The sequence below is a fragment of the Papio anubis genome, chromosome 4, assembly GCF_008728515.1.
Source record: "Papio anubis isolate 15944 chromosome 4, Panubis1.0, whole genome shotgun sequence".
NCBI classification, from domain to species: Eukaryota; Metazoa; Chordata; class Mammalia; order Primates; family Cercopithecidae; genus Papio; species Papio anubis.
In genome coordinates, this window is record NC_044979.1 from 135,333,918 (window position 1) to 135,349,210 (window position 15,293).

The 15,293-nt window shown below is 52.7% G+C and overlaps 1 protein-coding gene across 3 annotated transcripts in view; it reads right to left on the reverse strand.

The window, feature by feature from the left end:
- Window positions 1-15,293, reverse strand: part of GTF2IRD1 (GTF2I repeat domain containing 1) — a 145,569-nt gene that overhangs the window by 43,426 nt on the left and 86,850 nt on the right. For 2 of the 3 annotated variants that reach the window (XM_031665466.1, XM_031665465.1), the window contains exons 15-20: window positions 13,954-14,001; window positions 12,942-13,007; window positions 11,038-11,221; window positions 2,543-2,592; window positions 2,270-2,371; window positions 47-130 (exon numbers count right to left, since the gene is read on the reverse strand). In XM_031665466.1, the coding sequence (XP_031521326.1) occupies window positions 47-130; window positions 2,270-2,371; window positions 2,543-2,592; window positions 11,038-11,221; window positions 12,942-13,007; window positions 13,954-14,001 (534 nt within the window). The remainder of the gene's footprint in view (window positions 1-46; window positions 131-2,269; window positions 2,372-2,542; window positions 2,593-11,037; window positions 11,222-12,941; window positions 13,008-13,953; window positions 14,002-15,293) is intronic. The other variant, XM_031665467.1, reaches the window with a different exon arrangement.

Below are 15,293 nucleotides of genomic sequence, written 5' to 3' on the forward strand. Positions count from 1 at the left end.
CCCACAGCAGCTGCGTGTCCCTCCCCGGGGGTTCTGCGCTGCTTACCGTATTTCTTATTGAAAAGGTCCTGGACCTGCTCCCTTAGCGTGTTGGCGATGTCGATCCGTGACAGCCTCGCGTCGTAATTTTCTGCAAAGCGCAAAACGATTATGGGTTTGGGCTGTTCAGTGAAAAGGCACTTGGTGACTTCTAAGGAAGATGATTTTCTAATTATGGGGAACTCCTTCTCCGGCAATTAACGGATCTTTGGAGTGGGCCCCTCAGGTCCTTCAGCACCAACGTCTTGATGGAGATGTGTGTTTTCCAGAAGGACATGCACTGTTGCCACAACAGTGATGAGTTGGAAATTAAGTTAACTGTTGACATTTGAAAACCACCAAACCAATAAATAAACCCCGGAGGGGAGGGACACCATGGAGTGCGGAGTCCTGTGCCCCGGGCTGGCGAGCAGGGGGCAGGGGCTTCATGAAGTCACTGGGGGGCTGGAGACAAGGGAGGGAACGGAAGCCCAGCTGATCTAGCAGATGGTGGAGGACGGGCAGTGCCCACAGACACAGGGGACGGGCCTGGCAGCTCCCAATGCAACCTCCACCTCCCAGGCTCTAGCGATTCTCCTGTCTCAGCCTCCTGAGTAACTGGGACCACGGGCGTGTGTCACTGCACTTGGCTAATTTCTTTTTTGTGTTTTTGGTAGAGATGGGGTTTCGCCATGTTGCCCAGGCTGGCCTCAAACCCCTGAGCTCAAGTGATCCGCCTGCCTCAGCCTCCAAAAGTGCTGGGATTACAGGCATGAACCACCAAGCCACCCTCACCCAGAGAGTGTTCATTAAAAACCCCCAAGTGTGGCCGGGCACGGCGGCTCATGCCTGTAATGCCAGCACTTTGGGAGGCCGAGGCGGGAAGATCACCTGAGTGCAGGAGTTGGAGACCAGCCTGGCCAACAAGGTGAAACCCCATCTCTACTAAAACTACAAAAATTAGCCGGGCATGGTTGTGCGTACCTGTAATCCCAGCTACTCAGGAGGCTGAGGCAAGAGAATCCCTTGAACCTGGGAGGTGGAGGTTGTAGTGAGCAGAGATCACACCACTGCACTCCAGCCGGGGTGACAGAGCAATACTCTGTCTCAAAAAAAAAAAAAAAAAAAGCTGGGTGCAGTGGCTCACACCTGTAATCCCAACACTTTGGGAGGCTGAGGCGGGTAGATCATCTGAGGTCAGGAGTTTGAGACCAGCCTGGCCAACATGGTGAAATCCCGTCTCTACTAAAAAAAATACAAAAATCAGCCTGGTGTGGTGGTGTGCGCCTATAATCCCAGCTACTCAGGAGTCTGAGGCAGAAAAATCGCTTAAACCCAGGAGGCGAAGGTTGCAGTGGCTGAGATCGCACCATTGCACTCCAGCCTGTACAGCAAGAGTAAAACTCCATAACAACAAATAAACAAACAAACAAGTGCCGGCATGTGCTGGAGGGATCCCAGACCACCATCTCTCTCTCTCTCTCTTTCTCTTTTTTGAGGCAGGGTCTTGCTCTGTCACCCCGGCTGGAGTGCAGTGGTGCGATCTCTGCTCACTACAACCTCCACCTCCCAGGTTCAAGAGATTCTCTGGCCTCAGCCTCCTGAGTAGCTGGGATCACAGGTACATGCCGCCTCGCCTAATTCTTGTATTTTTTTGGTAGACACGGGGTTTCGCCATGTTGGCCAGTCTGGGCTTGAACTCCTAGCCTCAAGTGATCCACCCGCCTCAGCCTCCCAAAGTGCTGGGAATACAGGCATGAGCCACTGCACTCGGTCTCTGATTTCTCTTCTTAGAAATAGACATAGAGATGGGTTCTATGTTGCCCAGGCTGGTCTCAAACTCCTGGCCTCAAGTGATCCTCCCACCTTGACCTCCCCAAGTGCTGGGATTACAGGCGTGAGGTGCTGCGCCTGGCTCCTATTGTGATTTCAAAGACCACAGCTGATTGCTGAATCAGGAGTGGGGGTGTCAGCTACCTCCCGGGGTGGGGCTGGGGGGTCACGCAGGCTCCTGGGCCCTGTACCCTCCCACCCCCCACCGTCCACCTGTAGGCACCCCCTGTCCCCTGGAGTCTCTAACACAGAGCTGGCACGGAACGGCCGGGCCTGGGCTGCCTACCTGGCTTGCCTGGTTCCTTAGGCCCTGAGATTGGGGGCCAGCTCTTCCCCACTTCCAGCCTGGCCCTCCAAACCCAAACCAGATCAAGGTCATGGTGCCGGGGACAACAGACCTCCCCGAGCTCAACCTTACCTTGAAAGCCCTGTCTCTTCAGGTTCTCGTCCACCAGAGGGTCCCCGGAATCCCTCTCTGGGGGCAGGGCAGGGGGAGAGAAGCCAAGTGAGGAGGCAGTTCCTGGGACCCAAGATGGCATCGTTAGGGGAAACCCAGTGCAGGGGTGTGGGGAGAATGCCAGGGCCAGGATGGGAGCAGGACAGAGGCAGCAGGAGGAGAGGCTGGTGGCAGAGGCCCCTGGGGCCCTCCCTTGCCCACCCACACCGCAGCCCACGACCCCATGCTGGGTACCTTGACTATCCACGATGGGCTCTTTGACTCCCTCAGTGAGCAGCTCGGGCCTGGAAAACACAAGCGGGGCTATCACAGAGGTCCCTCCAAGCGTCTCTGGGACTGCCCAGCCCTCCCCTCTGGGCCTCGGTCTGCACATCCCTGCAGTGGACCTTCCTGGCTCTGCACAGTTCAGGCCTGGAGTCCCTGCCGCTCCACATGTGGAATCTAGGGGGCTGCGCTGGGCTTGAAGGATCCAGCCAGGAGTGAGACCCACCCAGTCCTGAACGGGTCCATCTGATATCTCACTCCTGCTCCCCGGACACTGGACAATTGTCGCTGCCTGGGATTGGAGCAGGCGGCCTCAGGGGGCCTCCCATGGATCTGGTTTAAAGTGTAGAAACAAGGTCTGGTGCAGTAGCTCATGCCTGTAAGCCTAGCACTTTGGGAGGCTGAAGAGGGTGGATCACTTGAGGTCAGGAGTCTGAGACCAGCCTGGCCAACATGGTGAAACCTGTCTCTACTGAAAATACAAAAATCAGCTGGGTGTGGTGGCAGGCGCCTATAATCCCAGCTACTTGGGAGGCTGAGGGAAGGGAATCGCTTGAACCCGGGAGGCGGAGGTTGCAGTGAGCTGAGACAGCGCCACTGCACTCCAACCTGGGTGACAGAGCAAGACTCTGTCTCTAAATAAATAAACAAATAAAGTGTAGAAACAGTCGCGGCCCACTACATAGCAAGAACTCCGAGCTGGAAAGGTCTGAGATCTACGGCTCACATCTGAGACCTGCTGTGTCACTGCAGTCGGGAGCGCCAGTGACCAAGCCCAGCTTTGTATTCTACTAATGTCTTTAGCTCCACAGACTCCAGAAAGCCCTGCCAGACATGAGTCAACCTTCTTTATCATACAGCAGTGCTTCTAAAGGCCCCATCTTCAGCACAACTTGTCCTGTTAGAGCAAGCCTATTGTGGGGCTGGGGTTTGTGGTGGGTAGAGGACACTGGGAAAATCATGCTGGCCAGAGGGGGGTTGTTGGGGGATGGCAGGGTGGGCCACGGAGTGAAGAGGTAATGAGCTCTCTGGAGAGGTAATGGACTTGGAGAGGTAATGAGCTCTCTGTCACAGGGGTAATCAAGCAGCAACACCCAGGAGTCTCTTCCTGGGAGTAAGCCCAAAGGCCAAACTCTCAGGGAAGTCACCCCCTGGGTCCCCAGTAGATGAGGATTTGGTGCCCGCTCTGGCGGTGGGCATCTCTGAGGCTTCTGTACAGTGCCAGGCACACAGCTGAGGTCACGGGGCCAGGGCTGGGAGCGGGAAGCATAGCCCTGCCTTGAACCACAGTCTCGGGAGCTAGAAAAGGCTTCGGACTGCATTTAGGCCTCTCCTGTTTATGGGAGAACTCAGGTTCCGAAAGGGGAAGCGACTTCCCAACAGTAACCTCAGAGAGGCCGAAGCTGGGCAGAGCCTGAGTCCAGGCCCGAGCAGCGACAGTGCTTCCGCTCAAATAGCACAGCCGGCTGCCAAGGCCACAGGGAGTAACCGGAGGAGCTGGCCTCAAACCTACCAGACGGCCTCTCCCGTTGGCCACTGCGCTAACCTGCCTCCCTTTCCAAATGACAGGTGGAGAAAGCCATCGTGACTTTAAAAACTGCTCATGGCTGGGTGCGGTGGCTCAACCTGTAATCCCAGCACTTTGGCAGGCTGAGGCAGGTGGATTGCTTTGAGACCAGCTTGGGCAACATAGCGAGACTCCTTCTCTACAAAAAATGCAAAAATTAGCCAGGTGTGGTGGCGTGCCCCTGACGTCCCAGTTACTCAGGAGGCTGAGGCAGGATTGCTTGAGCCCAGGAGTTTAAGGCTGCAGTGAGTTATGACTGTGCCAGTACACTCCAGCCTGGGCTACAGAAAGACCTATCTCTTAAAACAAATGCTCATGGCCAGGCATGGTGGCTCACGCCTGTAATTCCAGCTACTCAGGAGGCTGAGGCAGGAGAATCACTTAAACCTGGAAGGTGGAGGCTACAGTGAGCCGAGATAGCACCACTGTACTCCAGCCTGGATGACAGAGCAAGACTCTTTCTCAAAAAAACCCACAAAAGGCCGGCAGTGGTGGCTCACGCCTCTAATCCCAGCACTTTGGGAGGCCAAGGTGGACGGATCACTTGAGGTCAGGAGTTTGAGACCAGCCTGGCCAACATGGTGAAATCCCGTCTCGACTAAAAATACAAAATTTAGCCAGGCGTAGTGACATGCGCCTGTTATCCCAGCTACTCAGGAGGCTGAGGCAGGGGAATCGCTTGAAGCCAGGAGCGGGAGGTTGCAGTGAGCCGAGATCACGCCACTGCACTCCAGCCTGGGCAACAGAGTGAGTGAGACTCTGTCTCAAAAAATCGAAAAAAAAAAAAAAAAAAAAAACCCACAAAACCCAAAAAACCAATGATCATGAGTACAAGCTGTCTTCTGCACAAAACCATAAAAAATGTCATTCTTGAGGACTTGCTATTGAATTGGCAGCTAACCTCAAGCTGCCTGGGTGCCACTGGTTTATGGTTTGAGGGAGTGGGCGTAGAAAGCAAAAAGAAACCAGAATGAGACCCTGTCTCTAAGAATTTTTAAAAAATAAAATAAAATTCAAACTCTTTAAGCTGGCCCAGAACCCATGTGATCTGGCCCCTGCTACCTTTTTATTTTTATTCTTTGATATTTTTTTGTTTTGTTGTGTTTTTGTTTTTTTGAGACAGAGTTTTGCTCTTGTCGCCCAGGCTAGAGTGCAGTGGTGCGATCTCAGCTCACTGCAACCTCTGTCTCCCGGGTTCAAGCAATTCTCCTGCCTCAGTCTTCCGAGTAGCTGGGATTATAGGCGCCCACCACCATGCCTGGCTAATTTTTGTATTTTTAGAGACAGGGTTTCACCATGTTGGCCAGGCTGGTCTCGAACTTCTGACCTCAGGTGATCCACCCTCCTTGGCCTCCCAAAGTGCTGGGATTACAGGCATGAGCCACCGCTCCTGGCCTATTTTTCTTTTTTATAGAGATAGGGTCTCACTATGTTGCCTAGGCTGGTCTCAAACTCCTGAGCTCAAGCAATCCTCCCACCTCAGCCTCCCAAAGAGCTAGGATTATAGGCGTGGGCCACCACGCCTGGTCCCCTGCAACCTCCTGGGCCTCACTCTCACCATCCTTCCCTCACTCACCCTGTACCAGCTACAAGGGCACCTTGTGAGCCTTCAAACACACAAGCATGTTCTTGCCTCAGGGACTTTGCATGACTTTTTCTCTGTCCCCATAGTCTTTTTAATTTTTTTGAGACAGAGTCTCCCTCTGTCACCAAGGCTGTAGTGCAATGGCGTGATTTCGGCTCACTGCAACCTCTGCCTTCCGGGTTCAAGCGATTCTCCTGCCTCAGCCTCCTGAGTAGCTGGAACTACAGGTGCACGCCACCACGCCCAGCTAATTTTTGTATTTTTAGTACAGGCTGGGTTTCACCATGTTGGCCAGGCTGGTCTTGAACTCCTGACCTCGTGATCTGCCTGCCTTGGCCTCCCAAAGTGCTGGGATTACAGCTGTGAGCCACTGCGCCTGGCCTGTCCCCACACTACGCACAGTGGCTGTCCCTCTCACTTCATTGGGTTGCTGCTCCAATGTCACCTCCTTATCCAGGTTCCTCCTGTCCCTCTCTCCTCCTCACTCTGAGTTATATGCTGTCACAGCAGTTATCTCTACCTGACATGATATTTTGATTTTTGTCTAGATGACATTGGCAACTCCAGGGCAGGACTTGGTGGCATTTACCACTGGGCTGCAAGCCCAGGACCTGGCAGGTGCCCAGGATGGTTTTTTAGTTTGTTTGTCTCTTGCGTTTTATTTCTTTATATATTTATTTATTTATTTTGAGAAGGAGTCTCACCCCGTCGCCCAGGCTGGAGTGCAGTGATGCAATCTGAGATCACTGCAACTTCCACCTCCCAGGTTCAAGAGATTCTCGAGCCTCAGCCTCCTGAGGAGCTGGGACTACAGGTGTGCACCACCAAGCCCAGCTAATTTTTGGTACTTTTAGTAGAGATGGGGTTTCACCATGCTGGCCAGGCTGGTTTCGAACTCTCGACCTCAAGTGATCCATCTGCCTCAGCCTCCCAAAAGTGCTGGGTTTACAGGGGCGAGCCACCATGCCCGGCCTCTCTTTGTATTTTTAAAGGGACGAGGTCTTGCTCTGTCACCTAGGCTGGAGTGAACTGATGCCATCAGAGCTCACTGCAGTCTGGACCTTCTGTGCTTAAGCGATTCTTCCGCCTTCTGCCTCAGTCTCCCAAGTATCTGGGACTATAGGCACATACCACTGCACCTGTCTAATTTTTTAATTTTAAAAATAAAATAGAGATGGGGTTGCTATGTTGACCAGACTGGTCTTGAACTCCTAGCCTCAAGTGACCCTCCTGTTTTGTTCTCCCAAAGTGCTGGGATTACAGGTGTGAGAATTTTTAAAATTTTTTGTAGAGATGGGGTCTTGATACATTGCCCAGGCTGCTCTCAAATTCCTGGGCTCAAGCGATCCTCCTGTCTGGGCCTCTTAAGGTGCTGGGATTACAGGCGTGAGCCATCACGCCTGGACAAAATGTAGCTTTTAAAAAATTTAAAAACTTTTGGCCGGGCGCGGTGGCTCACGCCTGTAATCCCAGCACTTTGGGAGGCCGAGATGGGCGGATCACAAGGTCAGGAGATCGAGACCATCCTGGCTAACACGGTGAAACCCCGTCTCTACTAAAAGTACAAAAAACTAGCCGGGCGAGGTGGCGGGCGCCTGTAGTCCCAGCTACTCGGGAGGCTGAGGCGAATGGCGTAAACCCAGGAGGCGGAGCTTGTAGTGAGCCGAGTTCGCGCCACTGCACCCCAGCCTGGGTGACAGAGCAAAGACTCCGTCTCAAAAAAAAAAAAAAAAAAAAAATTTAAAAACTTTTTTTTTGAGACAGGGTCTTACTCTGCCACCCAGACTGGAGTGCAGTGGTGCGATCAAGGCTCACTGCAGCCTCGACCTCCTGGCTCAAGCGATCCTCCCACCTCAGCCTCCCGAGTAGCTGGGACTACAGGTGTGCACCATCAAGCCTGGCTATGTTTTTTTTTTTTTTTCCTAGAGATGGGGTTTCACCATGTTGCCCAGGCTGGGAATTTGTTGAAGGAAGCTCTCCTTCAACCAGTACAGTACTATACATGTATATAGTAGAGCCAATTACTGTACTATAATTACACATATTCTCTTGTGAATCTTTATTTCCCTATGTTTTCACACATCTGATGGGCTATATGTCTATCACGAGTTTATCCTTAAACCACCTGAAATGCGATCTTCCCTTTTTATTTTATTTTATTTTTGAGACAAGAGTGTTACTCTGTTCCCCCCGGCTGAAATGCAGAGGTGTGATCTTGGCTTACTGCAACCTCCGCCTCTCAGGTTCGAGTGATTCTCCTTTCTTCGCCTCTCGAATAGCTGGGATTACAGGTGCATGCCACCATGCCTGGCTAATTTTTCTTTTCTTTTCTTTTCTTTTTTTTTTCTTTTTTTTTTGAGACGGAGTCTCGCTGTGTCGCCCAGGCTGGGGTGCAGTGGCGTGATCTCGGCTCACTGCAAGCTCCACCTCCCGGGTTCACGCCATTCTCCTGCCTCAGCCTCCGAGTAGCTGGGACTACAGGCGCCCGCCACCAAGCCCGGCTAGTTTTTTGTATTTTTAGTAGAGACGGGGTTTTACCATGTTAGCCAGGGATGGTCTCGATCTCCTGACCTCGTGATCCACCCGCCTCGGCCTCCCAAAGTGCTGGGATTACAGGCTTGAGCCACCGCGCCCGGCCTTCTTTTCTTTTTTTTTGAGACAGAGTTTGCTCTTGTTGCCCAGGCTGGAGTGCAATGGCGCGATCTCGGCTCACTGCAACTTCTACCTCCTGGGTTCAAGCAATTCTCCTGCCTCAGCCTCCCAAGTAGCTGGGATTACAGGCACCCGCCACCACGCCCGGCTAATTTTGTATTTTTTAGTAGAGATGGGGTTTCTCCATATTGGTCAGGCTGGTCTCGATCTCCCAACCTTGGGTGATCCACCCACCTCAGTCTTTCAAAGTGCTGGGATTACAGGTGTGAGCCACCGATCCCAGCCTTAATTTTTGTATTTTCAGTAGTCCTGATCTCAAGTGATCTGCCCACCTCCGTCTCCCAAAGTGCTGAGATAACAGGTGTGAGCCACTGGGCGTGGCCTCAATCTTCCTTTTAATATGCCCAGACACACCGGGCATGTGGCTGCATTTCACCCTGGCCTGCTGAAGCCTTTGATTCTACTGCATGAATCACGACTCTTGCTCTCCAGCCCTGTTGCATAGCTTTTTGCTATCTGGTCTTTGTGTGTCGTGGAGCAGCAGCCTCCCTCCTGGCATAGAGCAGGCCCTGGAGAAGAGCTCCCTGTCCCAGCGGGTCTCCTCGCCACTGTATGCAAAAATGATGCTGTGAGTCTCCCAGTCTGAGAACCATCTATTTCCCAGGAGGAACAAACCCTTAAGAGTCTCTTCTTTCTTGCCGTTTTCAAGCAAACCAATCCTAATTTTTTTTTTTTTGAGACAGAGTCTCGATCTGTCGCCAAGGCTGGAATGTAGTGGCATGATCTCAGCTCCCGGGTTCAAGTGATTCTCATGCCTCTGCTGATGACAGGGAGATTACAGCTGGGATTACAGGCGTGAGCCACCACACCTGGCTGATCTGTGTATTTTTAGCAGAGATGGGATCTCGCCATGTTGGCCAGACTGGTTTCGAACTCCTGACCTCAAGTGATCTGCCTACCTTAGCCTCCCAAAGTGCTGGGATTACAGGCACGAGCCATCATGCCTAGCTGTAAACCAAGCCTAAATGTATGCTATTACAGTAACACAGAAGTAACAAACACATAATAGAAATATGATCCTCCCATTCCCTGTTTTTTTACGAGTTTTTTTTTTTGAGGAGACGTCTTACTCTGTTACCCAGGCTGGAGTACAGTGGTGCAATCATAGCTCACGGGAGCCTCCAAACCCCTCCTGGGCTTAAGTGATCCTCCTACCTCAGCCTCCTGAGTAGCTGAGATTACAGGTGTGCACCACCATGCCCAGCTAATTTAAATTTTTTTTTGTAGAGATGGGGTTTCGTTATGTTGCCCATGCTAGTCTGGAACTCCTGGCCTCAAGTGATCCTTCTGCTTCGGCCTCCTGAGTAGCTGAGACTACAGGCATGTGCTGCCACACCAGAGTTTAAAAACAAAAAATTTGTAGTGACACAGTCTTGCTATGTTGCCCAGGCTGGTCTTGAACTCCCGGGCTCAAGCAATCCTCACACCTCAGCTTCCCAAAGTGCTGGGATTATAGGCATGAGCCACTGTTCCTGAAATCCCCCGGCCTGAGGAGAGGCCCGTAGAGGGTGAGGCCCTGTCTATCCCCACATTTCACTTCCGCCCCCACCCCATCTCTCCTCCCCTGCCATCCACCTCCCCTTGGCCTCTCGGTCTCTTCCTTCTCTCCATCCCACACAGGGTGTAACCACGGGCACACAGGGTATATCCACGGGTGCTGCCCCAGGCCCTCACTGGCAAAAACACAACACGCTCAAAGAAACAGAAAGAGCCTGGAGAAGCCACTGCTGGACTTTCCCATCCTAGGACGATGGGGCATTGCCTCCAGCTCCTGGCCCAGGACACCAACACGCCAGCCTGGAGAACCCGTGAGCTGATGGGACGTTCCCATTCTGCATCTGGACAAACTGAACACTGCTCTCCTGAGACTGCGAAAGGGGTCAGCTCGGTGGCTTTGAGTCTGGCAGGCCTGGGGAGCCTCATGTCTGCCAACTGCAGCCAAACCCTATCTAATACCCTGCTGCCAAAAAAAAAAAAAAGAGAGAGAGAGAAAAAAGAAAGGCCTGGTGCGGTGGCTCATGCCTATAATCGCAGCACTTTGGGAGGCTGAGGTGGCTGGGTCATTTGAGGTCAGTAGTTCAAGACCAGCCCGGTCAACATGATGAAACTCTGTCTCTGCTAAAAATACAAAAATTAGTTGGGCATGGTGACACGCACCTGTAGTCTCAGTTACTCAGGGGGCTGAGGCAGGAGAATTACTTGAACCAGGAAACGGAGGTTGCAGTGAGCCAAGTTCGCACCACTGCGCTCCAGCCTGGGAGACAGAGTGAGAGTGAGACTCTGTAAAAAAAAAAAAAAAAAAAAAAGAAATTGCGGCGAGGTGCAGTGGCTCACGCCTACAATCACTTTGGGAGGCCGAGGCAGGAGATGGCTTGAGTCCAGGAGTTTGAGAACAGTCTGGGCAATGTGGCCAGACCCTATCTCTAAAAACAAACAAACAGAAAAAAATCAAAAAATTAGCCGTGCATGGCACACACCTGTGGTCCCAGCTATTCGGGTGGCTGAGGCACGAGAATCGCTCGATGGCAGTTTGGTGCTGCTCCTGCCCCCGGGTGCTGAGCAGGCCTGGTGCTGTCTCCCGTGGACCTGGTCGGGCCTTACCTCTTGATGACAAACTGGATGCTGTTGCTGGCCTCCAGAATCTTCCGGAGCTTGGCGATCCCGAAGCAGTTGGGCCTGCGGAGGGAGATGCCTTCAGGGAGTCCCACCACGAAGAGCTCCTCCGGGTGCATCAGAAACTTCGAGTACGGCACCTTGACGGGCTCCGAGATGCCAATGGCCTTGGCTGCGGAGACATGGCTGCTGTAGGGCCACCCAGTGCCACGGGGCCAGGAACCTCCACCCATGTCCCGTGCCTTTGTGGGGGCCAAAGCTGCCAGAGCCCTTTTAAGGGTCTGCCAGCCTTCCTGGCAGGTAGAAAGAATGGCCCCCCAGCCTGCAGGAAAGGGACCTGGAGCTCAGAGACGACGTGACTTGTCTGAGGTCACAGAGTCACCAAATAGCAGAGCCAGGGGACAAGACCTCAACCCAGGGATACCCCAAAGCCCACACTGGGTCCGCGCCCTCATGCCCAGGCAGCACGGAAGCTACCACTAATGGCTGCTGAGATTCGGCATCGCTTCCCCCAAGTCCACCGGGCCTCATCCTTCCAGTAAGGCCCTCCAAGTGTCCCTTCTGCCACCATAAGCAACCCCACATGCTGGCATGGCCCAACACCCATGCCTTGGAACGAGCCCGATCTCTGCCACTGAGTAGTGTGGGGCCTTGGACAAGTCACACCCCTTTACCAGGCCTCAGTTCTCCTCATGTGTAAAGTGGGACTTAGGACATAGGGATTTTGTGAGATGGGATACAAGAACACCGGGGGCTGGGCACGGTGGCTCACGCCTGTAATCCCAGCATTTTGGGAGGCCAAGGCGGGTGGATCACCTGAGGTCAGGAGTTTGAGACCAGCCTGGCCAGCATGGTGACCTTGTCTCTATTAAAAATACAAAAATTGGCCGGGCGCAGTGGCTCAAGCCTGTAATCCCAGCACTTTGTGAGGCCGAGATGGATGGATCACGAGGTCAGGAGATCAAGACCATCCTGCCTAACATGGTGAAACCCCGTCTCTACTAAAAAATACAAAAAAACTAGCTGGGTGACGTGGCGGGCGCCTGTAGTCCCAGCTACTTGGGAGGCTGAAGCAGGAGAATGGCATGAACCCGGGAGGCGGAGCTTGCAGTGAGCTGAGATCCGGCCACCGCACTCCAGCCTGGGCGACAGAGCGAGACTCCATCTCAAAAAAAAAAAAACCAACCAAAAAAACCCAAAAATTAGCCAGGCGTGGTGGCAGGCACCTGTAATTCCAGCTACTCGGGAGGGTAAGGCAGGAGAATCGCTTGAACCTGGGAGGTGGAGGTTGCAGTGAGCTGACATTGTGCCTGGGCGACAGAGTGAGACTCCATCTCAAAAAAAAAAAAACAAAACAAAAAAAAAACAGGCCGGGCGCGGTGGCTCACGCCTGTAATCCCAGCACTTTGGGAGGCCGAGGCGGGCGGATCACAAGGTCAGGAAATCGAGACCACAGTGAAACCCCGTCTCTACTAAAAATACAAAAAATTAGCCGGGCGCGGTGGTGGGCGCCTGTAGTCCCAGCTACTCAGGAGGCTGAGGCAGGAGAATGGCGTGAACCCGGGAGGCGGAGCTTGCAGTGAGCCGAGATCGGGCAACTGCACTCCAGCCGGGGCCACAGCGCGAGACTCCGTCTCAAAAAAAAAAAAAAAAAAAAACAGAACATGGGGAAGCACCTAGCCTCATTCCGGGCACACCACTGATGTTATCTTATCTTATTCTTTTTTTTTTTTAAGGTGGGTCCCAGCTCCTCTCTTCCCTCCCTCCCTTGTCCCTGCCCAGAGAGCAGCTGGGATGGGAACGGCCAAGGGGATAGGTCCAAAGCCCTTCTGCAAACAGGGCAGCTGGAGGTGGGCTGGGATGTCCCCAACCCTGTCCCACTTCTTGCTCACCATATCGTGTGTTGAAGAGCAGCTCCACCTGCTTCCGCAGGGGCCGGATCACATCACCGTGGCTGTCTGGAAGGCAAAAGGCAGTCTGTTGAGGCTCTTTGGTGGCAGCTTCTCAGCTGATGTTTCTGCTCTGCTGGTACCAAGATTGGCCCTGTGGTGGGATCTTGGAATGGGGGAAGGCTGGGGCGGTGGCAGTGGGTAACTTATTTCCTCAGAAATGGCACACGCAGACAGGTTCACAATTCCTGGGCTCACATTCTTGTTTGTGAAATCAAATCTAGGGAACTGCCAGGTTGAACGAAGATTTGGAAGGTTCTGTGGACTAGGAGTGACAATGGGTCTTTCTAGGTATGTGACTGAGTATAGTATGTGACTGAGAACTAGTGGGTACACACTAAGCCTGCAAATTGAGCACGCTGCCACCAGGTGGCAGTGGAACTGTGTTAAGACTTCCTGGTTCCTCTTGCCAGGCTGGGTTTGGGGAAGTGACAAACCTCTCCTCTGACACTCACTCATTACATTCCAGGATACTCCAGAGATGAAACAGACCCACCCTCACGTTGGCCTCCCTTTCTCTCTGTCCTACTTCCATTCTCAGCAGGGAGAGAATTCTCACGTTCCTGAGAATGGGCGTGTCTGATGGACACAAAGCCAATTTTGTGCTTTCAGGCCTCTATTCTACTTGTCCAGATAGAGGAGGCTCAGTTCCCAGCCTTAAAACTTTTGCGGAAAGCAGCAGGGTGTGTAATAAAAACAAAGGCTTGCAATTTCCCTTAGCAGTGGGAACTGCTTGCACCTTTGACCAGGTACCTCCTGGTTCTAGAAGACAGGTCCTTAATTAAATCTCCTCCCACCTCAGGCAGCCCACAGGACTCCCACTCCAAAACCAGGGTGCTGGAGAAAGATGGGGTGGAGAGAAGGAAGAGACCGAGAGGCCAAAGGGAGGTGGACGGCAGGGGAGGAGAGATGGGGTGGGGGCGGGAGTGAAATGTGGGGGTAGACAGGGCCTCACCCTCTACGGGCCTCTCCTCAGGCCGTGGGTCCTCGCTCAGGCCTTTGTCTAAAAGAGAACAGAGGATGCCGGGAAGCCACGTTCTTCATCTCCTAAGCCACGCACTGCTGATGTCAGACCAGAGAGCTGGGGAATGGCAGGCCAGGGGGCCCCAACTTTGAAGCATGGCACCCACTCCAATGAGATCAGAGACCCCGATTCCATACAGGTGCCCACCCTGGCCTTCACACGAAAGCAGGCTGAGATCATTTTGTGTGCATCTCCCAAGCTAGTCTGTTCTAGACACGGAGGACACGTGGGAACAAGACAAAGTCCTCGGCCGCGTGCAGTGGCTCACGCCTGTAATCCCAGCACTTTGGGAGGCCGAGGTGTGTGGATCACTTGAGGCCAGGAGTTTGAGACCAGCTTGGCCAACATGGGGAAACCCTGTTTCTACTAAAAATACAAAAATTGGCTGGGCATGGTGGTGCATGCCTGTAATCCCAGCTACTCAGGAGGCTGAGGCAGGAGAATCATCTGAACCTGGGAGGTGGAGGTCATGACACTGTGCTCCAGCCTGGGCAACAGAGTGAGACTCCGTCTCAAAAAAACAAAACAAAACAAAACAAAAAAACCCATCCAGGTGAGAACACGGGACAATTTGTTTTAAAATAATCATCACACGAGTTAGCACATAGATAAAAACATACAAAGGGTAGATACTAGGAATACTAGTGGTTGCCTGAGGAGGGTGTGATTAGAGCTTTTTCCTTTATGTGTTACATGGTTTTTTGTTTTAAGAGATGGGGTCTTGCTCTATTGCCCAGGCTGGAGTGCAGTGGTGCCATCACAGCTCACTACAGCCTCAACCTCTTGGGCTCAAGCAATCCTCCCGCCTCAGCCTCCCGAGTAGCTGGGACTACAGGTAGGTACCACCACATCCAGCTAATTGTTTTATTTTTTGTAGAGATGGGGTCTTGCCACGCTGCCCAGGCTGGTTGTAAACTCCTGGGATCAAGCAATCCACCTGCCTCAGTCTCCTCAGTAGCTGCGAGTAGAGGTGTGCACCACCACGGCTGGCTACTTTTTAAAATTTTTTGTAGAGACAGGGTTTCGCCATGTTCCCCAAGCTGGTCTCAAACTCCTGGGCTCAAACAATCCTCCCACCTTGGCCTCCCAAAGTGCTAGGATTATAGACATGAGCCACTGCACCTGCTCAATGTGTTACACAGTTCTATATCATTTAACTGTGTCATATCATACATGTGCAAACAGAAAAAGCACACACATGCAAAATCCTTTAATCCATGGTGGTCCTGGACATCTCAGAATGTTCTTTTTTGTTGTTGTTTTGTTCTTCT